The sequence below is a fragment of the Zalophus californianus genome, chromosome 12 (assembly GCF_009762305.2).
Source record: "Zalophus californianus isolate mZalCal1 chromosome 12, mZalCal1.pri.v2, whole genome shotgun sequence".
NCBI lineage: Eukaryota > Metazoa > Chordata > Mammalia > Carnivora > Otariidae > Zalophus > Zalophus californianus.
This window is the reverse complement of record NC_045606.1, coordinates 99,992,752-100,019,509: the sequence shown is the minus strand read 5'-3', so window position 1 is coordinate 100,019,509 and position 26,758 is coordinate 99,992,752. Positions and strand designations below refer to the sequence as shown.

General features: G+C 47.6%; 1 protein-coding gene across 2 annotated transcripts; it reads right to left on the bottom strand.

Moving 5' to 3' along the window:
- Positions 1-599: 599 nt before the first annotated feature.
- GIMAP8 (GTPase, IMAP family member 8) lies at positions 600-18,975 on the bottom strand. Of its 2 annotated transcripts, none has more exons than XM_035723206.1 (5): positions 18,075-18,975; positions 11,579-12,236; positions 8,125-8,170; positions 4,981-5,607; positions 600-3,034 (listed from the first exon to the last, which is right to left on the bottom strand). In XM_035723206.1, the coding sequence occupies exons 1-5, from the start codon at positions 18,107-18,109 to the stop codon at positions 2,346-2,348; spliced, it is 2,055 nt and encodes a 684-aa protein (XP_035579099.1). In that variant the 5' UTR covers positions 18,110-18,975; the 3' UTR covers positions 600-2,345. The 2 variants fall into 2 exon arrangements, with proteins under 2 accessions (XP_035579099.1, XP_035579098.1); XM_035723205.1 differs by having other exon boundaries at positions 11,579-12,233; positions 18,075-18,625.
- Between the last annotated feature and the right edge of the window lie 7,783 nt (positions 18,976-26,758).

Sequence of the window (26,758 nt, the reverse complement as noted above, 5' to 3'; positions counted from 1 at the left end):
AAGCTCTCTTGGCCCGATTCTGCTTCCTCTTTAGTCTTAAATAGCCATTACTTCGCCCCCTGCCCCTGGGAAACCTCTTGCACTCCTAGCTCCCAGCCTGTGCCCCTTGGGGGACCTGACATAGCAGTGTTGTCCTGCCCTTCAAGCATGGTCCTAAAGGAAAGTGGAGATGGATGTTAGGTCCTACCTGGGAGAAAATGTCACATGGCTTAGCCCACACATCCCCCACCTCATGCAGCTCCCAATGCCACCTGCTCAACCATGGGTAGCACACTGGGCTTTGTGCCTACCTTCCAACAGAAGGGAAGCTCTGGGAAGAGGCACAAAATGCCTTCTAGACTTTATTCCTCCCACGGTCCTGGTTCTAATTTATTTGTCCTTGCCACAGTGAAATGCCCGGAGTGGGGGATTCCTGAGCTGGCAGAGGCCCAGTAAAGAAGTGGCTGTCACCCACTCTGAAGGTCTTCATGCCCCAAAGATCCAAAAACCTCACCAGAGTCAGCGTGTCTATAAACATCTGCATGGCCTCTCCATGGAGGAGGGCTCTTCCCCCCAAGTCAGAAAAATAGCAATCAGGAGGACCTGAGTTTATAAAATAATTCACCTTTATTACTTCATTCAACCCAATATATTTATACACCCCTTATCCAGAATTTGTCATATTTAGGGTTATGGAGAGTACAACAGTATTAATGGTGACAGTCCATGCTCTGATAAATGGGTTAAACTTGAAGGCAATGGAAAATTTGGTTTTTTTTAAGATTGTATTTATTTATTTGAGAGAGAGAGAATGAGAGATAGAGAGCACGAGAGGGGGGAGGGTCAGAGGGAGAAGCAGACTCCCTGCTGAGCAGGGAGCCCGATGCGGGACTCGATCCCGGGACTCCAGGATCATGACCTGAGCCGAAGGCAGTCGCTCAACCAACTGAGCCACCCAGGCGCCCCGGCAATGGATAATTTGAAAAGACAAAAGCAGATGACATAGATCCTGCCCTCAAAGCATACACAAAATGGTTAACAGTGATAACATCTGACCGCACCTACCTGGGAGAAGACTCCATAATTCTCGCCTCGTATATCGCCCACACCAGGCAGCCCTCAATACCATCTGCTCGGCCTTGGCAGAAACCACCACACCTGGACCCGAGAAGTGACCATAAGCGTGGAGGCCACACCAGCCTCGGACTGCTTCCCCTTGGACTTCCTGACTTGAGACACAATAAGCCCTTAGTGTGTTCAAGACATTATTACTTGAGTTCTATGAGCGTTACCCTAATTTCTAACTCTCAGGGATTAAAAAAGGAGAAAAGTGCAAAGCAGTTTTCTTTTTTAAAAATTTTGTGTATCTATTTATTTAAATTCAATTAATTAACATTTAATGTATTATTTGTCTCAGGGGGTACAGGTCATTGATTCATCAGTCTCATATAAGACCCAGTGCTCGGTACAACACATACCCTCCCCAGTGTCCATTACCCAGTGCAAAGGAGTTTTCGATAAACTTTTCTAGAGGTGATCGAGACTTCTACTTAGAATTCTGGAACTTTGCAAAATTGGCTAATCACCAATTAGCCAATTGGTAAGCACCAATTGGCTAATTGGCAATTTCACCATGTGTCTGATTTTTGTTCTACTCTATTTCACTGCGATGGTTAGCAATAAATTCTTTTCAAACCTCCCAGACTCATGTTCATTTCCTAAGGGACAAGAAAGAAGAGTAGACTGGGTCGCACTTTCTATTCAGCCTTGGAATAGCCACCCTGTAAGGAAAGGAACATGCTGGCCCCGAGTCCTATCCCAGTGGTGCCAAGGCAGCCCCGAGGAGGGCGGGGGGAGCGGGGGGCGGGCAGCAGGCCAGGCAAGCAGCCCGGGGCACGTGGCGACCCACGTGAGTCCGGCTTCTCCGTTCTGCCATGCCAGGAGTTGGCGGGACACTGCTCACTGCTCTGCTCTCATGGATCTGGATCCCCTGATCCTTGGGTAGGTCTCTGTATTTGACCGCAGGCTGGCCTTGGCCTTGGTCGCGGTGTCTGTCCTGATGCCACTCTACATACACAGGCATGGTGATTCATGTGACTTAGTTCTGGCCCCCAAAACCACCCAAGCTCTGAAGCCTCTTTCCAGATTTCCCCACCTAATTTCTTCCTTCTCCTTTAGAATCAATCCCCTGCCCCAGCCTGATGATTCATTTACCCACAAAAAGCTACCGCAGCACAGGCTGAGCTGCACACACCTGCCAAGCCCTCAGCGTGCTGGAGCCCCCTCCCATCCCAGAAATCCTACCACACCCCGTTCCCAAGTGAGGGTGTCTCTACCTTAGAGAGATCCCCAGGCACGTCAGCTGCCTATAATAAAGTGTCTTTTAAATGCCTCAGCAATTTTCTGGGCTTGGACTTTTCCTGGGCATTTTTAATGATTTTGCTGACTTTCTCCCATTCGTGGGGGTATCCCTGCCCTCCGTGGCTCTTTATCAGCTCATTAGCCATTTTCAGAAGCTCTACTGCCTGGTTTTCCCTGGCTTGGCCCGTTTCTCTGTTATTAAAAGCACAGACTCGCCCCCCACACTTGTTAATGATGTTCTTAAGAGTGTTGTTATCTGTGTTCTGGACATAGTCTCTAAGGTCCCCTGACTCGAGGTCCTCCTTCCGAGTGAATAGCACGATTGTGTACTGCAAAACTTCCTCTCCGAAGATGCTCTCCAAGTCCTTCACTGCCCTTTTGTCCTCCTGAGTGAACCGTCCCAGCTGGAACACCAGAACCAGAACCTTGTTCCCTTCCTCACAGCAGGACAAACAGCGTCTGACCTCCTCCTCCAGAGGGAACCGACGCCCCTCGGCACTGGTCATCAGGCAGAGCGAGGGCGTGTCCACAACCACCACCTGCAGCCTGCCCCACATCCTCTTGCTGCTCTGGCACGTCTGGGTGACCGGCTGCGCTTGGAACTGAGAGCAGAAGTCGAGGTTCCCGAGAATGGTGTTTCCGGTGGCGCTCTTCCCAGTGCCGCTGCTCCCCACCAGGACAATGCTCAGGGCATCTGTCGAAAGGAAAGCAGGAAAGATTGGTGGCCACGGGCTGATCTGGGCGCAGCTTTCAAAGTGCGGCCAGATGTCACGGCAGAAGATGCTCAGAGAGTACCCCGGCCACCCTCTCACCTGGCAGCTCTATCCCCAAGCACGGTTCCAGGCACTCGCTCTGAGAACCAGAAGCATGACTTGGACCACCATCTCTGCCCCGCACTCATCCATGACATGGCACTGTTCCTATCTCTGAATTCACTCCCTCCTTCTAGTAACTTCCCTGACTCCCTGGCACCCTGTGAGTGCTGGTGGCTTTATTACCCATCACCCGCTCAGCTGCATCCAGCCCCCACATCTCATCCCTTGGTCTTCGGTACCTGCTGCAACGATGTCTTCCTATTGCTAGCTAATGCTAACTGCAGCAAAATCTCCTTGATGGTTTTGAAAAATTATTCCACAGAATTGACTTTTCATGAAAAAGCAACTACATATATCATTGACAGATTCCTAGTTCCTTCATTTGGATCACCAAAAATTCATTTCTCATTAAAACCACATTAAACTGAGTTGTGTCTTTCATTGATGAGTCAAAAGGCACCTCGTGGTTATAAGAATGAATGTGCACTCACACTGTTTTTTGTAGTGATGATGGAGAACAGATGTCCCTAAAAATGGAATGACAGATGCTAGCGACCTTGCAATGGGTGTTGGGGGGGGCTCCTTATGACTCTGCACTTGTACTGTGGTCTTTCTCTTCCATGCTGGCCTTTTCACAATTCTCTCAATTATACATTCTTTGCCAAGTTACCCATATCCACCTTAAAAGAGAGAGGGAGGAAAGCCTACCTTGTGCTCTTCCTTCCAGGGGAAATTATTGGATTGCTTATCCTGAACTCCCAATCTCATGGTTATGCTTAAAGATTCATCTTCCAATAGTCCCATATTTGTCATGGATGTCAGTCCCTGCTTCCACACCCTCAGAGGGGTGGTTCTCAAGAACCTCTGTGATCTGGTCTATAATACCCATCCCACATCGAGTAGAGGCATGAACCCTCCATTTCCATCATGGCCACTCCGTTGGCAGTAGGCTTAGTCCCACCTCCTTGCTTCCGATTGCTGGAGTATTCTCTGCCACGTCTTCCAGCTTTCTGCCGGCCACCCAAACCCTGCCCATTCTCCAAAGCCCATTTCAAATTGGGCTTTCCCCACATCAGCCTCTCCTGACCTTCCTGCATGTCTATACCTCTTGAGGAGGCCCCCCCAGCACCTGGCCCTCTGGGCTGACAATGAGAGGGCTCGTAAACAGATACACTCCTTTGAGTCCATGTTCTTCTCAAGGGAGGGCATTTGAAGTGAAGACGAAGGGGTGAGTCACGCTGCCCTGGAAGAATCTCAGCTCAGGGCAATAGAGCGTGTAGCCCCGAGGGCATGGGGACTTCCGCTAAAGCCGTGGGTAGTGTGACTGGGCTAAGAAACCCATCTAGTGCCATGTGAGGATTCAGGCTCCCAGTCCTCATCCTCCTCTCTTCAAAATGGCCTCCCCTCTCCAAAGAGAGAATCGTAAAGAACCAAGAAGTCAAGAGAGGGAGAGAGAGGGAGGGAGTGTCAGAGCGGGCTAAAGAGACAGAGATGAAACCAACGGTCCAGAACTATCTATCTCATCACCAGCACTGAGTCTTGAGCCCTGGGCGACAGACACACAGTGGGGAAAAGAAGAGATTGGAAAAAGCTCATTTCCTTCCCTCAAGACCTTCACCATCCAGTTGGAGAGAGGGGAGAAGGGTCAGGAGAGAATTAAAGACAGCTATGTGCATGGAAAGGCACATAACTTCAGTAACCTTGGAGAAAGAGCAAAGTTAGTCAGTAGACTGGACCCATCCTTTCTATGTCCTCTCCCCACCTCTCGTATCTGTCATATCTAGCTTCTGAAAGCATCTCGAAAATGTTTTTAGACACCGTGTACCTTCCCCTCTGAAGCTGCAGGGCTTGCCCCCATTCTGCTGCACCATGCTCTCAACTGTTTCCAGGAGCTTGTCCACCTGGTGCTCTTCTTCTTCCCCAGTCACTCGGTAGTTGAAGACGCAGAACCGGTCTTTGCACGCCTTGATGAGCTTGTAGAGAGCTTTATTTCTGTTTTTCAGGAACATCTCCACATCCTGATCCCCTAGGTCTTCTTTCCTGGTGAGGAGAATGACCAGGTACTGCACGAATTTGTCTCCAAAACTGCCCCGGATGGTGTCCAGTACCGCCTCATCTTTCTCGGCGAAGGAGCCCAGCGGCGTCACCAGCAGGAAGGCGTGGGGGCGCCCAAAGTAATGTCTCTGGAGCTCTGCTCTAATGTCCTTTGAAGACGAGATGTCTGGAGTATCGAGGATCACAACTTTCTTCTCTCTCCACATTCTGCTTCCAGACACAAACCTCTGGGTGACTGACTCTTCGCTGAATTTGGTCTCAAACTGTCGCTTCCCCAGAAGGTGGTTCCCGGCTGTACTCTTCCCAGCTCCGCGCTTGCCCACAAGCAAGACCTTCAGTTTGGACGGCCCAGGTTCCGGCTTGCATCCTGGGGCCTGAAGCGCCTTCTCCTCTTGCCCTGGGGGGCACAAAAGAGCAGAGTCAGAGTCTCTTCTGGAAGCTGAATGCAGAGATGTGGACAGGTCCTATGCTTTCTCATTCTTGTCAGTTTTTACAGAGAATGCCCATTAGTGTTCTGAGCAGCAGGACTCCAGACCCAGTCAGAAGCTACCTCCCCGACTAAAAGCCACAAAAGCGGCCATGAATAAGTGAAGAGAGATGTAAAACGCTCCAGATTTCCCAGGAGCGTGAAAATGTTAAACTGGGCCTTTAGTGTTCTTGGTCCTTAGAGTTCCTTTCATTTTGCTACCAAAGGTAAGTGCCTGGGCTGTGAAGTCCATGGGCTAAAGCAGGACAAGGGAGAATCTCAGTTAAAATGCCCCTTCGAAAAAAATAAATGAATAAAATAAAATAAAATGCCCCTTGGTAGTATATTTATAAAATGTTATAAAAATGTTATACTGGGCGCCTGGGTGGCTCATATGGTTAAGCGTCTGCCTTCGGCTCAGGTCGTGATCCCGGGGTCCTGGGATCGAGTCCTGCATCGGGCTCCCTGCTCCTTGGGAGCCTGCTTCTCCCTCTGCTTCTCTCTCTCTCTCTCTCTCTCTCTCTCCCTCTCTCTCTGTCCTCCTCTGTCTCTCATGAATAAATAAATAAAATCTTTAAAAAAATGTTATACTACTCAGCAATCAAAAAAAAAAAGAATGAATGGATAAATGAACTATTGATATGCAACATGCAGGGATCTTCAAAACATGCTAAATGAAAGAAGCCAGACACAAAACCACACGCTATCGGGTCCCGCTCTATGAAGTTCAAGAACAGACAAAATTAGTCTATGTTCCCAGAAGTCTGGATTCAGTTCCCTTTGGGGAGACCCAGCAGAAACTTGTGAGGTGATGGAAATGCTCCAGATCTTTATCTCCATGGTGGTCACATATATGCAGATATGTAAAAAGTCATTGAGCTAATACACTTAAGATTTGTGCTTTTTACTCTATGTTAATTGTACCGCAATAAATGGCTGTAGAAACCTGTGCCACAAAACTATCTCTGCCCTCATGCCCTGCCCCCACCACTTCTCCTCAATCCGAGGTCAGCACCAGACCTACAGGCTGAGCAAATGGCAGAGTCAGCCACTCCAGGGAATATTCAGAGTCTGAGGCATCCTGGGCGCGATGAGCCACAGGTCTGGGAGGTGGTGTCTGAGCCGCAGGTCTGGGAGATGGAATGAACATCCTTTAAAGAAAGCCACTGAAACGGGGCGCCTGGGTGGCTCAGTTGGTTAAGCGACTGCCTTCGGCTCAGGTCATGGTCCTGGAGTCCCGGGATCGAGTCCCGCATCGGGCTCCCTGCTCCGTGGGGAGTCTGCTTCTCCCTCTGACCCACCCCGCTCTCATGCTCTCTCTCTTTCTCTCTAATAAATAAAATCTTTAAAAAAAAAAAAAAAGCCACTGAAACACCAGTGACGGCGTGTCCTCCTTATGTTGTCTTCGATAGCTCCAACTTTCCCCCAAATCACCTCATACAAGTCTGCATCCTATCAAAAGTCCCTTCCAATGCCCTCATTCTGAGATACCCCATGGCTCCTCATGGCATGCTATTTCCTCAGGGCCACGAGGATCATGTGGGGACATAACAGGAAAGTTCCTGGAGGTCTTGACTAAAGGACATCAACAGAATTTTAAATCCCTACTTCTGCCTGGGTTCACATATTTCGGGCTAAGTTTATTCATCTGTAAATGAGAATAATGATAATACCACCCTCTTCATAGGGCTGTTAAGAGGAATATATGTGTATGGTTATTATGAGAATTATGTTATATGCGGGAAAGATTGAATTATTTATATTTTTTACAGTACGTAATGGTAATTGTGATTATTATCACTAAAATTAAACTAACAATAACTATTATCATTATTATTTGGGGGAGTTCTATGAGGACAGAGAACTCATATATCTTATTCACTGCTGAATATTCAGTTCTTGCACAGAGCTGGTCCAGAAATAACCTGAAAGTCCATCAGTAAAGGGATGGTTGAATTAGTCATGTACGCCCTTACTGTGGACAAAATTGCACCTACCAAACAGAATGAGGTGGATCTATATGAACTGACTTGTGCAGTGTGCAGGATGTATCATTAATGGCAATCATCACACAGATCCTGACCTCCACCACTGAATACTACAAATGAGTGTTATCCATGAAGGTGATTACTGCTTTCCCCGGGGGAGTCAACATTGTATAGTCCTGGATCCAGGGCCAGAAAGACAAGGCTGAGTCGGGAAAGAAGCCACAAAGAGCAAGCCCACCTCCATAACATTTCAGGGAAGACCCGGGACACCCACGCCATGTCCAGAACCTACTCCCAAGTGTTAGGAGTTCCCTGGGGGATAGGCTGTGGACACCAACCTGAGCTAGGCCTCCAGAGTACATCTTTGTTCCTACTTACCTAATTTCTCCACTTCATTTTGACGCATGATGCATTCAAAAGGATACAGATGTAAGCCTAGCATTTTTAAGGATCATCTTACCATGCGGCTTGTCCTCCTTCTGAGACGTGGCTTCATTCACACAATACTAGAAAATGAAGGTGAAAATGATGCACAGGGACCTAATATTTCATCTTTTTGCAAAGTAAAGAAATGGAGATACAAGTATATAATTCAGAGTAATTTGATGAGGAGGCTGTGGTCAGATCAAGGCCGTGGTCGTGGTCATGTTCCTTGTTGGCTCCTGTAGACTCATCCACAATGACAGTAGATCTTGAGACCCCACTGCTGTCACCACAACAGGCTTCCCAGAAGTATGAAGATGGGTCTTGTTCTTGCTCAGAGGAGCCCCACAAATGCCATCTAACCAAGGCATGGAGCCTGAAGCTCCAACTTTCCTTTTCCCCAGTCCCCAGTAGTAATGGCAATTCCTTTCAAAGTCTTCCAGAGTTTCTGCTGTTCCTGGAGAAAATCCAGAGCCTTAAGAAGAGCTACTGGACTTCCTGGAAGAAGAAACTATAGCCCACTGATGTCTGGATGTTCATCTGAGGGACCGGGGGAAGGGAGGAGATTGGGTGTGAAGCTCCCACACATCTCTGGTGTCTTCTGCCTACACTGCACCCCCAGGATAGAGATAAAGCCTCTCCTGACATAAGAACCAGGGAAATTTGGAACTTTCCCCATCCAGGTGGGCAAGTGGAGCCAAACACACAATTGGTATTCCTTTCCCCTGCCTGGCAAAGCAGACTCGCTCCCAAAATTTAAATTGTCATGGAATCAAAAGAGGAGGTAAAAACGATACACAATGCTGATGAATCTGCTATTCCTAGAAGCTTCCAATACTTTATTGTAACCATGCCATCCAAGGAAATTTTCCCTCTGCTTTCTTACCTGGCCGTACCCCAAGCTGTGGATCCCTTCCACGATTCCTCTCCCTGGATCCTCTCCTCGCAGCTCTGACCATCAGACTTCTTTCATCTTACCTGGCACAACTCAAATTCTCTCATGTGTTTTAAATGCCAAGCGTTGTTACAATGCAAATGTGTACGATCTAAAAATTAATAGTTTTAAAATTTCTAACTCACTGTAAAAGGAGCAGCTGCTAATTAACATACATCCTTCTGTGTTTTTCTAAGTTTATACGCATACACTCAAGCATATACGAACACACAGGGAGACTTGCTAGGCATCTTGTTCTGCAATCTGCTTCATAATATGTCCTGTACAGCTGTACAAGTCGGTGTGCGTAGATCAATACCGTTTTTTTAGGAGATGCTATTTGCTCCACAGCATGGACATGGAACATCCTGTACTAATGTAATGACTATCAGGTTATTTCTGGCTTTACTATTTCAAAAGATGCCATGATAAATACCCTTATACATCCATCTTTATATATGTGAATGTTTTTATTTCCGGGTAATAGCCCTAAAAGTGGGTCAGTCTCTGGGTTGTTAAAGTCCTTAATGTCTCCATAACTTATGTGAACCTTATACACATCCATAACAATACTAATAACAATACTAACGGCAGCTGATAATCACCAAATGCTTACATCTCAAGTATTAGCAAATAACTTTGTAAGCATTTATTTCATTGACTCCTCACAGAAATCTCTGAGATACGTATTATTATCTCTGTTTTACGGATGACAAAAATAAGATCCTGGGTCAAGGAAATGGATATGAGTTCCGTCCCTCGGGGAGTCTGTGGGGAGGCAACCACCGCAAGTATATTCACAGCAATCACTTGACTCGTGGTGGCCACGCGAGGAGTGCCAAAATGGAAGGAGGGGCCGGCGGGGAAGACCCTCTGAGGAAGTGAGCTCACGCTGAGCCAGATGGATACACAAAAGCAGACATGGTACGGGGTCGGATGGGAGAGGGGAAGTGTCCAGGGGAACCAAATCACAGGTTGGAAGCTCCAGAGTGGACGTGAAAGCAAGTCAAGGACCACAGGGAAGGCTAGTGAGACCAACACATGAAGAGCAAGTTAGAGGGTGAGGGACCAGCTCAGATCAGGGATTCTGAACTTGATCCGAAGATCAGCGGAGAATCACTGCAGCATTTTAAACAAGAGGGTGTCGTGTTTAGGGTACATTGCAGAGAGCTCATCTTGGGCCCGGATCCTCTCTGCAGACATCCCTGCTCCAGACAGCCGTCAAGAGAGAGACAGCTGGTTATAAAGGAGAGAGAGGGAGGGCAGACCTAGGAGATAAGAGAGTGACAAGTTCTCTCGCGCCTCAAGGTCCTCACCTGTAGAAGATGAGTACACAGAGTGCTTGTGAAGACTTCATCCGTTCATGTGTCTGGGACTCAGTAGGTACTCATTTCCATCCTGTTTGGGCTTAATGCTCATCAGTTCTCAGAGTTTCACTCTGACCGACACCACCCCCTACGCTGGATGTTTGCTTGCTTTACCTCTGCTGGCACTTGCGTTAAGAATCCTCTGTTCCAACATTCACTTACTTATGCTGCATCTGGAATTGTTTGTGTCTTATGCATGAGTCACTCAAACCGAAGTGTACGCTCCTCAAAGGCAAATGCCTGAATTTTTGTATCTTCCTTAGCTACAAATACACTTTCTATTCAGGTTTAGAAATTAAATAAAATATCACTCTGGCTGTTGTGTATGAAACGGATTGAGGGGTAAGGCACAAGAATGAACGGGGGGGGAAGGTTGTTCGTAAGACAGGACAGGCAAGAACCGAGGCTGGCTTGGACCGGATTGGGGGGGGCAGCAGAGATGGAGAGAAGTGGGAGGGTTCCAGGCACCGTGACCACACCAGACTTTATGGCTTCTCAGATAACAGCTGCCAACTAGTAGGTGGCAGAAAAGCTGAACTCTGGGTTTAGTTTCGAAGAGCATGGTGAGCAGCACGACCATGTACCCAGCTGAAAGGAAAACGGAAGTCTTAAAGATTTCAGAGGGAAAACCAAAAGTCTGACATATGAAGTCTGAGATCCTATACGGGAGCCAAGTGCAGATGTCAAATAGCAGTCAGATAAGGGAATAGGATTCAGAGGAGAGGCCTGGACTGGAGGAATGAATCTGGAAACCGTTAGCGATCGACAGAGCTCAAAGCTGGAAGGCAGAGTTGAGGAAAGCCTAGAAGACGCCAGTGTTCAGAGGCCATGCAAGGAGAGCTCGGGAATCTCTGGAGTAGCCAGAAAGGGCAGGAGGAAGAAAACAAAAACAGTGCAGTTGTATTGAAGCCAAGGGAAGAGAGGGTCCATTTGTGTGTCCAATACTGTGAGGGATATAGTCAGGTAAGGACTTAAACGTATCCATTAATTTGGTAATAAAGTCCAAAGGTCAAAGGCTAATACTCAAACCACCCTACCGTGTGGTGCCTCATCTTTGCAAATCGTGGTTAAATATCTCCTTAAACAAAGCCTGTGGTCCATCACACAACACCACACCTCCCTTATCTGTGCCCATCGTCCACCACGAGCTCTAGCAAGAAAGATCCTTGCAGAACTTAAGAATGTCTTACCAGGAATCCGCTGCCTTCATTTCTGAAGTTCACAATATATGGTCCTCCATTTTCATCCACCAAATTCTGGACTTGGCAGAGGAGCCCCTTCACCTGATGGGCCCGCTCCTCCTCGCTTGCCTTGTTGTTCAGAGCGCAGTATCGGCCTCCATAGTTTTCAACCAGCTCGGTGAGGCACTCCTCCCCTTCGATGTAATCTTGCAGAGAGACATCCTCCAAGTCATCCTCCCGAGTGAAGACAATAATGATATACCTCTTGGCTTCGGCTCCAAACAACTCATGGATGCCCCTGACTGCCTCTTTGTCCTCCACCTTATAATGGCCAATGGGAATGACCAGCAGCAGGGCGTGGAGGCTGGGCGCAGAGAGCTCCAAGCAGTGTTCGATGTTGCGTCGCTTGTCTTCGGCACAAGACAGGGAGGAAAAAAGGTCGGGGGTGTCAATGACCACAACCTTCCGCTCTCCCGTGGCCCCGCTCATTCTCTCGCACCTTTTTGTCACCATCTGGCCACTACAGCTGGACACAAACACGGTTTTGCCCAGAATCGTGTTTCCTGTGGCACTTTTCCCCGCACCACTGCTCCCTAAGAGGAGAAGTCTCAGTTCCTGCATGGGGCAGCCGGGCTCCCTCTGCTGACATGGGCTCCCGTTGGTTCTGCTGGACAAAGAGCAACTCATTAGTGAGCCACTCATGAACAGTCCATAGAGGAACAGCAAGAAAATGCATTCTCTTTTTAGTTTCTCCCCAAGGATTGGGGCTACTGACGTCAACTCAGACTAGATGAGGATAAGAAATCCTGTTTCCCAGGATCCTCTCTGTGCTCTTGTCTCTGAAATAAATCCGTACTGGTGAGATGTCACACACTGCTGGTTGACTAAGCCAACAACCCCCTTCTGTCTATATTCATCCCCCACATACACACTGGAGGAAATGCAGACACTACCATAGACAGAATAATGCCCCTCCCCAAGATTCTCCCCGGAATCTGTGACTACATTATTTTACGTGGGAGAAGGGACTTTGCCAATGTGATTAAGGATGGTGAGATGAAGAGATAATCTTCGCTCATTCAGGTGGACCCAATACAATCGCACCGTAAGAGGTCCTGCCAAGACGAAGGCAGGAAAGTCAGAGCAAGAAAAAGGAGATGTGAGGACAGTAGCAGAGGTCAGAGAGTGAGAGAGATTTGAAAGTGCTACACTGTTGTCTTTGAACATGGTATAAGGGGCCACCAGTCAAGGGGACTGCAGGCAGCTTCTAGAAGCTGGAAAAGGCAAGGAAATGGGTTCTGCCACACAAGCTCCGGAAGGATGCCGCCCAGCACCTTGATTTTAGGACTTCTGACCTCCAGAACTGTAAAATAATAACTTGGTGGGCTTTTAGCAACTAATTGTGTGGCAATTTGGTACAGCAGCAACAGAAACTAATACACTCTTTCTCCCAGCTTCCTTTCAACTGGGAGTGGCCACGTGACCCAGTTCTACATGATGACAGTTGAGGGAATATTTCCTTGGGCTTTCTTCTTATTTGGAATTTAAATGTGATATCTGGGGGCACCTGGGTGGCTCAGTCGGTTAAGTGTCTGCCTTCAGCTCAGATCACAATCCCAGGGTCCTGAGATCAAGCCCCACTTCAGGCTCCCTGCTCAGTGGAGAGCCAGCTTCTCCCTCTCCCTCTGCCCCTCCCCCCACTTGTGCTTCCTCTCTCGCTCTCTATCTCAAATAAATAAATAAAATCTTTAAAAAAAATAAATATGATATCTGGAATCACAGCAGATATCAGAAGGCAATGAGGTAACCAACAAGAGAACAGAATCTCAGTGTGTGCCATCACACTGAAGGATTGCAGAGCAGAGAGATAAAAGAATCCCTGATGACATCACTGAGCTGCCAAAACACCCTTGAGATCACCTTTTTTTTTTTTTTTAAGATTTACTTATTTATTTGACAGAGAGAGAGAGAGCCAGAGAGCACAAGTGGGGGGAATGGTAGAGGTAGAGTTAGAAGCAAGTTCCCTGTCAAGCAAGGAGCCCAATGTGAGGCTCAATCCCAGGACTCCGAGATCATGACCCGAGCCGAAGGCAGACGCCTAACCGACTGAGCCACCCAGGCGCCCCGAGATCACCGTTTTGTTAAATAAACATCTGGTATTCTAAAGATCTAGCTGTTGCTACTCAAAGCGTGGTTCACAGGCCAGTAATTGAGACCATGTCAGAAATGCAGAATCTCAAGTCTCCACCCAAACTTCCTGAATCAGAATCTGTAACTGAACAAGTTCCAGGTGCTTCTCACGAACACTCAAGTTTGAGAAGCACTGGTGTAAGCCACCATTAGTCCGAGATCAGCATTCCCAACTGAATCAGGATCCACTTGAAGAGCCGAGTTTCCCAGCACCATTTCTTGAAGAGTCCATCCTTTTCCAAATGATTCTGTCAGATACCATGGGCCCTAATTTCCTCAAGTCTATGCCTAGGTTGTCTGTTCTGTCCATTAGATGCTCGCTCAGTCTATTCCTGAACCAGAAAATCTTATTTACTAAGACCAAAATGACTTAATATTATTCTACTTAAAATATAACTTTAAGTCTTCATTACATGATCAATCGGGTAGGTCCCAAGACCTTGCTATTGTTCAAAATTGTCACACTCTTCTTGGTTTTTTTGATCTCCTGTAGGACTTTGAAAATCAGTTGTCTTTGTCTTTAGGAAATCCCTGTTGAAAGCTAGAATGCCATTGCATCGAATGTGTGGCTTAGTTTTAGAACTGACATTTTCAGAGCATTGTGGTCCTCCCCACTCTTTCTGTTGGTCAGCTTTAAACATGTTCTAATTTCAACCATTATTTTTTCTTGATCCATAAATTAGGAGAAGAGATTATCAAATTTAAAAATGTATTGGGAGACTTGCTATCTTTTTATTTATTTCTAATATTATTACTCTCTGGTCAGAGAACAACATCTGTATAAAATATTTCTCACTGGTCGAGATTTACTTTTTAGCCCAGTAAAATTTTTGTAAATGTTTCATGTGGGCTTAAAAAGAATGCATAATCTGCAATTGGGGGTGCCTTTCCCAATCAGGGACCCCACCTCAATTCTACCACCTAGGCCCCAGGTATCCAGAAGGTCCAACATGCCCTTCTCTGCACCACTCTCCTGTCTGTCTGGAAAACTCCTCCCCATTCTTTCCCACTTAGCTGAAGTGTCCCCTCCATGTCAAGCCTTTTGTGATTCTTCCAGATTGGACTGATCATGAGTTCTTTTCCGGACTTCTGCAAAACCACCATCACTGGACCCCTGCTTCCACCCTTCTAGAGCCTACTGCCCATCAACAGCCAGTGTGCTCCTACCAAAACAAGAGACAGATAATGTCCTTCATCAGTCCGAAATCCCCCAATGGCTCCCCACTGACTTGAAGTAACAGGCAAAGCCTTTGCAGTGGTCGACAAGACCCTACCCCATCTGGGCTCTAGCTGCCTCTCCAATCTCATTCCCCAACCCCCTCCACCTTGCTTTGTCTTGCTTTAGTCACATCAGCCTCCCTGCTGTTCCCCAAACAGGCAACCTTGGGGCTCTGTGCCGGTTGTTCATCTGAGCTAGAACATTCTTCCCCCAGACTTGTGCAAGGCAGCTTCCCTTCTTTTTTTTTTTTTAAGATTTTATTTATTTGTGAGAAAGAGAATGAGAGACAGAGAGCATGAGAGGGAGGAGGGTCAGAGGGAGAAGCAGACTCCCTGCCGAGCAGGGAGCCAGACACGGGACTCGATCCCGGGACTCCAGGATCATGACCTGAGCCGAAGGCAGTCGCTCAACCAACTGAGCCACCCAGGCGCCCGGCAGCTTCCCTTCTTTTAGGTCTTTACTGCAGTGTCCCTGTGGTGCAGAAGGCCTTCTGCAGTCAACCTATAATTAAGAGCAACCCTCCCTGCTGCATCCCACCAGCACTCCATGCCCCCTCCCACCCTGCTCTATTTTTCTCCCCAGCAACCACAGCAACCACCTTTCACACGGTGCATTGACTTGCTTATTGCCTTCTTTTTTGTCTCCCCACCACTGAAAGGTAAGTCCCTCGAGAAGGAGGACTTGCCCTGGTTTGTCCACCACCGCATCTACAGCTTAGAGAGAAGGCATTCGCTGCTAAGTGCCTGCTTGTGACTGAGCGGATGGCTATGAGGACTTGAAGAACAAAGATGAGCCGCTGGAGGAACCGAAGAGTGGGACAGGAGAGCCCTGCGGCTGGGAGGAGCCAGGGAAGACAGTGCCCAGACTCCTCCCCCCAGGACCCCCCCACACACAAATGCAGTGGACTGAGTGAGGTGCAGAGAAGCTCATCGGGCCACAGATGGGCTGTTCTCTGGATCTGCATCTCTGGATCTCCACAGGATGCAGGAGGCAAAGCCGCCTCGCCTGGAACACACACCTCAGAGCTGTCATGCCAAGGAGAAACAGGCTTTTTGGTAGATGAGGTCCAGTCACTGTTGGGACACTTCTAAGAGTACCTTTGTACCACGACACACCCCTGAATGAAGAGACCCTCTCCCCAACTCTCCATCCCCCTTAGTCTCCTTGGTTTTGCTCATGATGCTGTTACTATCTGATAGTATTTACTGTCTAGCTTCTATGTTCTCTTTTCTCTCTTCCGCTCTTAGTATGAAACTCCATAAGCACAGAGACCACGCCTGTCTTGTTCTGTGTCCCGAGGTCCTAATACTGTGCCTGGCAGGTAGCATATGCTCCCTAAGTGGTGTTAAATGAATGATCATGGGGGAGAGGGGTGACGAAAGGAGGAAAAACAGTTTTTAGAAATGAAGAGGGAGATAGGAGTGATGTCACTTTTTTCTTCATTTTCATTCTGTTTTATTAGGTATTTATTTTATTTTTTATTATTATGTTCAATTAGCCAACATCTAGTACATCATTAGTTTTTGATGTAGTCATGTCACTTTGAATAATAAAAGAGAAGTAACTTGGGGGCGCCAAGGTGGCTCAGTCCATTAATAATGCCTCTACCTTTGGCTGAGGTCATGATCCCAGGGTCCTGGGATGGAGCCCCAAGTTAGGCTCCCTGCTCTGCAGGGGGACTGCTTCTCCCTTTCCCTCTGCCTGCAGCTCCCCTTGCTTGTGCTCTCTCTCTCTCTCTCTCTCTCTACCAAATAAATAAAATCTTAAAAAACAAAAAAGAGAAGAAACTTTATATTGTATCCCAAGCCAGTGAAGTGGTATGTTTTGCCCATCAATTTTTTTTAAGTTAAAAAAAAGAAGACACTAATGGGTAAATAGCTGAAGGACGCAGACACCTCCAGCAGGTCTGAAGAAGAAAAGAATTTATTTCCCACCTCAGCTCCACTGTTTTACATGATTGTCCATCACAGTGACTAAATTAGTCTTTGCTAAATTCCCAGCCAGGCGGCCATCAGGACCCACCCACCTCCATGTGGACAGTTGCCAACCTGTGGCATTTTCTCCCTAGCATACAGAAACACTTTTAAGGAGGGTGTCCTGGGTGGCTCAGTTGGTTAAGCAACTGCCTTCGGCTCAGGTCATGATCCTGGAGTCCCAGGATCGAGTCCTGCATTGGGCTCCCTGCTCGGCGAGGGGTCTGCTTCTCCCTCTAACCCTTCCCGCTCTCATGTACTCTCTCTCTCATTCTCACTCTCTCAAAATAAATAAATAAATCTTAAAAAAAAAAACACACACACACACTTTTAAGGACAAAAAGGAGCCAAAACACCCCCCTCCCTCACTCTCTCCTTTACCCACACGCCCCTCGGAAAACCTCCCAGACGGCTCTGGAGACCCCAGCAAGTTAACGGAGACGAAAAAAGACAACTTTCTCTCCAAAACTTTAGTTGAGACCCTCCAGCAGCCTGCACTTCTCAGGATATAGCCCAAGGGGGCCGTGGCTTCAGCCATCCAAGCAAACTCCCAATGGTGTGGGGATCTGTCCCACATTAAGGGGCAGTTCACACCCACAGAAAAAGACGGCCAGAGAAGCTTCCAGAGCCCAACCCGGGGAGGACTCCGTCCCAGCCCGGCAAGTCAGTCATCAGGAGGAGGAGAAAGAGTTCAAAGGTGAGAGCCTAGGAGGCTTAAATATAGATAAACTCAGAGTCTTGTTTTTGGCAACCACTGGCACCTTCAGTGCTCAGTTAACGGGACCCAACAGTGCACGGGGAGGAAAATACTAGAAAAGTGAACGTGGAAGACCGGCGTCTGAGCTGCCAGCTTCGCAGAGCCTCCCGCGGCCTCCCTCCGGCCCAGATCGGGCCCTGCCATCGGCCCCCACGTGGGTTGCGGGCGCCCCGCGACGACGCCGTCCCCCTGGAAGGCCGCGACCCGCGCGCCAGCCCCGGAGACCCACTCCCCACCCCTCCAGGCCCGGCTTGAGCGGCTGGCTGCCCAGGAGCCCGAGGCCGCTGCCCGCCCTCCAGGGGACCCCCCTGCCCGCCCTGGCCGCCACCTGCCGCCGCCTCGAACCTCGCGCCGGCGCGCACGCACCTCGATCCCGTCCCCGGGGGCGTCTCAGGCTCCATGGCTCCGGAGAAGTCGCTGAGGTCCCCGCGGGCAGTGTGGAGAGAAAGCAACGGCGAACCCGGCGCGGCAGGGGCGGGATCCTTCTGACAAACTGTACTTCCGAGCCGGAAGAAGTTGCTGGGCTGATGGGCAAACGGGACGCACACAGGCCGTCGGGTGGGTTGGGGGGTGGAGTTAGCACGGGTGCCAGGTTCGCGCGGCCGCCGACCCAAGGGCAGGCAAGTGGGGACGGGAGAGCGGAGGCTCGGTCTGGGGCTGCGGCGCCCGGGGTGGGGCCCAAGCCGAGCTTCGGGAGGGTCCGCCGAGAGGATCGTTGTGCAGGGGTCCCCGTCCCCGGGACGGGCGTCGTGGCGCCTGCAGAAGCTGAGCCAGGCCAGCGCGGGGACGGCGCCCAGCAGGCGGTTCTTCTCCAAGTGATCTCCACCGCCCTGGCTCCGAGACCCCTTCCCAAGACTGCGGAAACCGGGAAGCCGCTGTTTTCTTTCTCCCACCCCCACCTCCAACAATTCCTCACACCCCTCCAGGGGGACCCTCCAACCCGATCTGGGGAGCGCTCTGCTTCCCAGGCCAAGAGGTTCCTTCTTAGCGCTAGTAAGACATTTGAAATGCTAGAGCTTCCATGCTTTCCAATGGTTTATAAACGAAACCCTTTTTGTGAGCGCTAATAGTTTGGGAAAGCTCCCTGCTGCAGAAGGCAGTCGAACACTGAATAAAAAACTTACTTTATTATGGTTTTTTAAAAAGGCCAACGCAGGCATAACATTACATAAATTTACCATCTTAACTATTTTTAAGTGCACCGTTCAGGAGCCTCAAGTACATTCGTTGTTGTGCAAAGAGCTCCGGAACTTTCCCATCCTGCAGCAATGAAACTCTGTACCCGTTAACCCCTAATTCCCCTCCCCTTCGCCCAGCCCCTGGTAAGCACCTCTCTACTTTCTGTTTCTTTCTTTCTTTCTTTTAAGATTTGATTTATTTATTTGAGAGAGAGAGAGAGAGAGCTTGGTGGAGGGGCAGCGGGAAAGGGAGAAGCAGGCTCCCTGCTGAGCTGGGAGTCCCCCATGGGGCTCCATCCCCCAAGGGGCTCCGTCCGAGGACCCTGGGATCACAACCCTAGCCAAAGGCAGATGCTTAACCAGCTGAGCCACAAAGGCACCCCTCTACTTTCTGTTTCTATGACTCTGAGGGCTTTAAATACTTCATATGAGTGGAATCAGACAGTGTTTGCCCTTTTGTGACTAGGCTTATTCACTTAGCATAGGTCGTGTGTGTGTCCTGGAGGTTCATCCTTGTAACCACACTTTTAATGGGAATGAAGAAGCTGATGACCCATGGACTTGAGCTCACACTATCACACCAGGTTTGGTCTTTGAAATGTCTGAGATGGTGCTGAGAATTCCAGAGAGAGACCCGGGGCGGGGGGACTGAGCAGGTTTTGAGGGGCTGCTCTGTCCTAGGGGGGTCCACCTCCCCTCTGGGCTGGTCTTCATGTTCCACCTCATTAGGAAGCCAAAGAAAACCTGGAGATACTGGCCCTGCCCACCAAGGACTCGGGTCTACACAGACTACATCTTGGTGAGAAAAGCCTCTCCCAGGGGTACCTGGGTGGCTCATTCAGTTAAGCGGCTGCCTTCGGCTCAGGTCATGATCCCAGGGTCCTGGGATGGAGCCCTGAGTCGGGCTTCCTGCTCAATGGGGAGTCTGCTTCTCCCTCTGCCCCTTGCCTCCCCTGCTCTTGCTCTCTCTCTCACTCAAATAAATAAATAAAATCTTAAAAAAAAAAAAAAAAGGCAGGCTCTACCACTCCCCGCCCAATCTATGCTCCTAGTAAGAAGGACCTGTTCTAGAAACAATCCCCACCCTCTTTGGGGTGCTAGGTCAATTCACCTAAAATCAGTTCATCAAAATAATCAGACAAAAAGCCTTCAATCCCACCCTGTGATCATCCCAGCTGTGCCACTCCCAGAGGTGGAGGTCAGTTGAGGCAGAGAGTCATAGCCTCGTGGAATATCATTTCCCCAAAATAGAGAAAATAGTAGACTGAGTTCAGGAAAAGCTCGCTTCTTCTGAAACATTACGCATTTGGGGGGCATTCTGAGTAAAACCACAACTTCAAGTAATTCCTCGTGGACTTAGCAAGCTGATTATCTGCTGAGTTGACCATTTTGCAAGATGATCTCTCAGCACATGGGCTTGTGGAAAATTGAATTCTGTGGGGAAGGCTGGTTGGGCTTGCATCTAGGAAAGGATGGGGGTTTCCTGCCCCCTAGTGGCTTTGTGGCTAATGACAGGGGCAGCAAGACCGTTTCCCCAGCACTTAGTCTCGGGGCGGGTGAGGAGGGAGAGGGCTGGCCTTCTAAAAATCATGTAAGCCTGGGAGACACAAACTATACAAACAAGGAGGAGTCTACCAGGCCAGGCACCATATTAGATACAGGGGCTCAAAGACCTGCAAGACAAATCTCCACTGAAGAAGATCAGTCAAATGATGGGAACAGGGACTGAACTACGGTTAAGGAAAAATAGAACGTGTACTGTCATAGAGATGTGCTCAGGGCACCATGGGAGCAAAGAGGAAGCTCCATAAATCCTACAAGATGAGAAACAACCAAGTGGGGAAACAAACAGAAACAAATCCATAAACCATTCATTTTCTGTGGCAAGTACTGTCATGGGAGGACATTATGAGACACACAGGAGAATCTGCACAGTGGAGCTTCTGCTTATCCTAAGTCGTGAAGGGTATGTAGAAATTTCCCTGCAAAGGACATTCAGGCGGAGGGAGAATGGCAGACCCACAAGGCCTTTCAGGTTCAGCGTGCTGTGAGCAGCATGCGCATGTGGGGAGGTGGGGTCAGGCTGGAGGTAGGAAGACCAGCTAGAGGGTACTGCAACGGTCCAAGCTTGATGCACAATGGAAAAAGGAACAGATTGATGATATATTTAAAAGATGAAAACAATGAAGTAAATTTTAAAGAGGCTAATCCAGGGTTACCCTTGCAAGTGTTCAGGCTACCACATCGAAGGGAGTGCTGTTCACGGCATAGACAATGCCTTATTTCAAAAAGTTGTGTTATATGTTTAACTTCATCAGTGGGAATTGTATGTTTACTACAACTTTGGCAGATGGTAGTGAAGTCTCTTGTAACTGAATTTGTATATTTTGACAGTTTTCTGTTGGAATGAAAAGTCTTATTCAAACAGAGTCCTTGTTTGTTACAGTAATTATTAAGAAATAATATGCTTATTTACAAATGTTTCACTTGAAGAAGAGACACAATTTTCTCATTCACATAATGAGGCTTGTGGTCATCCCAGGCCTATTGGCTGTGGGATGTGGGGCACTTCTAGTGGCCTTCGTGGAGACAGCGCTGTGGGAGGCCCATGTTTGGGAGGGGTGGAGGGAGAGAGGAGCACTTTAGCTCGGGGACACCGGGTCTCAGACACCGGAGAGAGGGTAAGCAGAGGAGTCCCAAAGGTCATGACTGATTCCTCCTTCCCACGTTATTCATAACAACCCTCCATTGGAAACAACTGAAATGAAGCAGGATAAAAATGTTTTCTTCTGCTCAAAAGCATCCAGGAAGCCATAAAGCAATAAGGAACTACCGAGCCAGAGCAAGAATGGAAATGCACGCAGGAATGCTTTCCCTGCGGCATGTGCCACCCCCCTTCCCGGAAAGATGAGAACCTTTGCTTTGCAGCCTCCCTGGGAGGGGGGATCGGAAACCAAAGCCCAGTGGGAAGGGGCAGGGCAAACCTTCCTTGGACAAAGCCACCCCATCAGGGAAGACTGTTCAGGGCTCTGGTGGTGGTCACAAGAGCCCCGCTGCTGAAGGGTTGGCATGAGCTGGTGGCAAAGTGCTGGAAGATGTGACGGGGGCACGGGTCAACATGATTAGGCCACGTGTGTTCGCGGAGAGGCACCCACATCAGTTAGGCTTCTACCCTCCCACAGAGACTGGTAGATGGGCTGGCATCTCCTCGGATTTGTACATGTCAAAGGGATAGCGCCCACATCCTTGAGAAAGACAGTTCTGGGTTGTAACACTGGCAGGAGGCTTTTAACAGATTTACATCTCCAAGGGGCAGAGACAGAATCTGCAATTACAAGTTTTCTAAAGTAAATTGTCTAAGAAGGGGGATATGGTTGGCTAAGTGGCGGGGGTGCGGGGGTGGGGGGAGCGGGAAGCCAAGAGTCAGGACAGATCAGTCTCAAGGTTAGTCGGCCCGGGGGGTGTGAACACACCTGGCTTCACCTGCCTCTGCCTGGCTGTAGTGCCTGGCACGCGGGGCGGGGGGGCGCGGGACACACATCTGCTGGCTGGCTCCTCTTCAGGTTCTTGATTACTGTCCCGGACCTGCTCCATGTCGCAGCCCTAACCCCTCACCACTGCCCCAGCCAACTGTTTCCTAGCTTCTCCTGTCTTCTAATACTCCCCCACCTCCCCATCCCCATTCAGTGGGTGACCTCACTTCCTCATTTTTTTTTATTTTTTTATTGTTATGTTAATCACCATATACTACATCATTTCTTTTGGTGTAGTGTTCCATGATTCATTGTTTGTTCATAACACCCAGTGCTCCACGCAGAATGTGCCCTCTTTAATACCCATCACCAGGCTAACCCATCCCCCTACCCTCCTCCCCTCTAGAACCCTCAGTGTGTTTTTCAGAGTCCATCATCTCTCATGGTTCGTCTCCCCATCTGACTTACTCCCCTTCATTCTTCCTCTCCTGCTATCTTCTTCTTTTTCTTTTTTCTTAAAATATGTTGCGTTATTTGTTTCAGAAGTACAGATCTGTGATTCAACAGTCTTGCACAATTCACAGCACTCACCGTAGCACATACCCTCCCCAATGTCTATCACCCAGCCACCCCGTCCCTCCCACCCCCAACCCCTCCAGTAACACTCAGTTTGTTCCTGAGATTAAGAATTCCTCATATCAGTGAGGTCATATGATACATGTCTTTCTCTGATTGACTTATTTCACTAAGCATGACACCCTCCAGTTCCATCCACGTCGTTGCAAATGGCAAGATCTCATTCCTTTTGATGGCTGCAAAATATTCCATTGTGTATACATACCACATCTTCTTTATCCATTCATCTGTCGACGGACATCTTGGCTCTTTCCACAGTTTGGCTATTGTGGGCATTGCTGCTATAAACATTGGGGTGCACGTACCCCTTCGGGTCCCTACATTTGTATCTTTGGGGTAAATACCCAGTAGTGCAATTGCTGGATCGAATGGTAGCTCTAATTTCAACTGTTGGAGGAACCTCCATACTGTTTTCCAGAGGGGTTGCACCAGCTTGCATTCCCACCAACAGTGTAGGAGGGTTCCCCTTTCTCCGCATCCCCGCCAACATCTGTCGTTCCCTGACTTGTTAATTTTAGCCATTCTGACTGGTGTGAGGTGGTATCTCATTGAGGTTTTGATTTGGATTTCCCTGATGCCGAGCGATGTTGAGCACTTTTTCATGTGCCTGTTGGCCATTTGGATGTCTTCTTTGGAAAAATGTCTGTTCATGTCTTCTGCCCATTTCTTGATTAGATTATTTGTTCTTTGGTGTTGAGTTTGAAAAGTTCTTTATAGATTTTGGAGACTAGCCCTTTATCTGATATGTCATTTGCAAATATTTTCTCCCATTTTGTCGGTTGTCTTTTGGTTTTGTGGACTGTTTCTTTTGCTGTGCAAAAGCTTTTCATCTTGATGAAATCCCAATAGTTCATTTTTGCCCTGGCTTCCCGTGCCTTTGGCGACGTTTCTAGGAAGAAGTTGCTGTGGCTGAGGTCGAAGAGGTTGCTGCCTGTGTTCTCCTTTAGGATTTGGATGGACTCCTGTCTCACGTTTAGGTCTTTCAACCATTTGGAGTCTATTTTTGTGTGTGGTGTAAGGAAATGGTCCAGTTTCATTCTTCTGCATGCGGCTGTCCAATTTTCCCAACACCATTTGTTGAAGAGACTGTCTTTTTGCCATTGGACATTCTCTCCTGCTTTGTCAAAGATAAGTTGACCATAGATTTGAGGGTCCATTTCTGGGCTCTCTCTTCTGTTCCATTGATCTATGTGTCTGTTTTGTGCCAGTACCATACTGTCTTGATGATGACAGCTTTGTAATAGAGCTGGAAGTCCGGAATTGTGATGCCGCCAGCTTTGCTTTTCTTTTTCAACATTCCTCTGGCTATTTGGGGTCTCTTCTGGTTCCATACAAATGTTAGGATGATTTGTTCCATTTCTTTGAAAAAAGTGGATGGTATTTTGATGGGGATTGCACTGAATGTGTAGATTGCTCTAGGTAGCATTGACATCTTCACAATGTTGGTTCTCCCAATCCATGAGCATGGAACGTTTTTCCATTTCTTTGTGTCTTCTTCAATTTCTTTCCTGAGTATTTTATAGTTTTCTGAGTACAGATCCTTTGCCTCTTTGGTTAAATTTATTCCTAGGTATCTTATGGTTTGGGGTGCAATTGTGAATGGGATCGAGTCCTTGATTTGTCTCTCTTCTGTCTTGTTGTTGGTGTATAGGAATGCCACGGATTTCTGTGCATTCATTTTATAGCCTGCTATTTGACTGAATTCCTGGATGAGTTCTAGCAGTTTTGGGGTGGAGTCTTTTGGGTTTTCCACATACAGTATCATATCATCTGCAAAGAGTGAGAGTTTGACTTCCTCTTTGCCGATTTGGATGCCTTGGATTTCTTTTTGTTGTCCGATTGCTGTGGCTAGGACTTCTAATACTATGTTGAATAGCAGTGGTGAGAGTGGACATCCCTGCCGCGTTCCTGACCTTAGAGGAAAAGCTCTCACCTTTTCCCCATTGAGAATGATATTCGCTGTAGGTTTTTCGTAGATGGCTTTTATGATATTGAGGTACGTACCCTCTATCCCTATACTCTGAAGAGTTTTGATCAAGAAAGGGTGCTGTACTTTGTCAAATGCTTTTTCTGCATCTATTGAGAGGATCATATGATTCTTGTTCTTTCTTTTGTTATGTATTGTATCACGTTGATTGATTTGCGGATGTTGAACCAGCCTTGCAGCCCAGGGATAAATCCTACTTGGTCATGGTGAATAATCCTGTTAATGTACTGTTGGATCCTATTGGCTAGTATTTTGGTGAGAATTTTTGCATCCATGTTCATCAAGGATATTGGTTTGTAATTCTCCTTTTTGATGGGGTCTTTGTCTGGTTTTGGGATCAAGGTAATGGTGGCCTCATAAAATGAATTTGGAAGTTTTCCTTCCATTTCTATTTTTTGGAACAGTTTCAGGAGAATAGGTATTAATTCTTCTTGAAATGTCTGATAGAATTCCCCTGGGAAGCCATCTGGCCCTGGGCTTTTGTTTCTTGGGAGATTTTTGATGACTGCTTCAATTTCCTTAGTGGGTTATAGGTCTGTTCAGGTTTTCTATTTCTTCCTGGTTCAATTTTGGTAGTTGATACATCTCTAGGAATGCACCCATTTCTTCCAGGTTATCTAATTTGCTGGCATAGAGTTGCTCATAATATGTTCTTATAATTGTTTGTATTTCTTTGGTGTTGGTTGTGATCTCTCCTCTTTCATTCATGATTTTGTTGATTTGGGTCATTTCTCTTTTCTTTTTGATCAGTCTGGCCAGGGGTTTATCAATCTTGTTAATTCTTTCAAAGAACCAGCTCCTAGTTTCGTTGATCTGTTCTACTGTTCTTTTGGTTTCTAGTTCATTGATTTCGGCTCTGATCTTTATTATTTCTCTTCTCCTGCTGGGTTTAGGCTTTCTTTGCTGTTCTTTCTCCAGCTCCTTTAGGTGTAGGTTTAGGTTGTGTATTTGAGACCTTTCTTGTTTCTTGAGAAAGGCTTGTATTGCTATATACTTTCCTCTCAAGACTGCCTTTGCTGTATCCCAAAGATTTTGAACAGTTGTGTTTTCATTTTCATTGGTTTCCATGAATTTTTAAAAGTCTTCTTTAATTTCCTGGTTGACCCATTCATTCTTTAGTAGGATGCTCTTTAGCCTCCATGTATTTGAGTTCTTTCCGACTTTCCTCTTGTGATTGAGTTCTAGTTTCAAAGCATTGTGGTCTGAAAATATGCAGGGAATGATCCCAATCTTTTGGTACCGGTTGAGACCTGATTTGTGACCTAGGATGTGATCAATTCTGGAGAATGTTCCATGGGCACTAGAGAAGAATGTGTATTCCGTTGCTTTGGGATGGAATGTTCTGAATATGTCTGTGAAGTCCATTTGGTCCAGTGTGTCCTTTAAAGTCTTTATTTCCTTGTTGATCTTTTGCTTAGATGATCTGTCCATTTCAGTCAGGGGGGTGTTAAAGTCCCCCACTATTATTGTATTGTTGTCAATGTGTTTCTTTGCTTTTGTTATTGATTGCCTTATATAATTGGCTGCTCCCATGTTCGGGGCATAGATATTTACAATTGTTAGATCTTCTTGTTGGATAGACCCTTTAAGTAGGATATAGTGTCCTTCCTCATCTCTTATTACAGTCTTTGTTTTAAAATCTAGTTTGTCTGATATAAGGATTGCCACCCCCAGCTTTCTTTTGGTGTCCATGAGCATGGTAAATGGTTTTCCACCCCCTCACTTTCAATCTGGGGGTGTCTTTGGGTCTAAAATGAGTCTCTTGCAGACAGCATA

Excerpts from the sequence above, each read along its gene's own strand:
- GIMAP8 (XM_035723206.1), bottom strand. The coding sequence starts at position 18,109 with ATGGAGCCTGAGACGCCCCCGGGGACGGGATCGAG. Across the intron at positions 12,237-18,074 it reads CCCCCGGGGACGGGATCGAG|CAGAACCAACGGGAGCCCAT; the intron begins GTGCGTGCGCGC and ends CTCTTTGTCCAG. Across the intron at positions 3,035-4,980 it reads CTGCAGCTTCAGAGGGGAAG|ATGCCCTGAGCATTGTCCTG; the intron begins GTACACGGTGTC and ends TCCTTTCGACAG.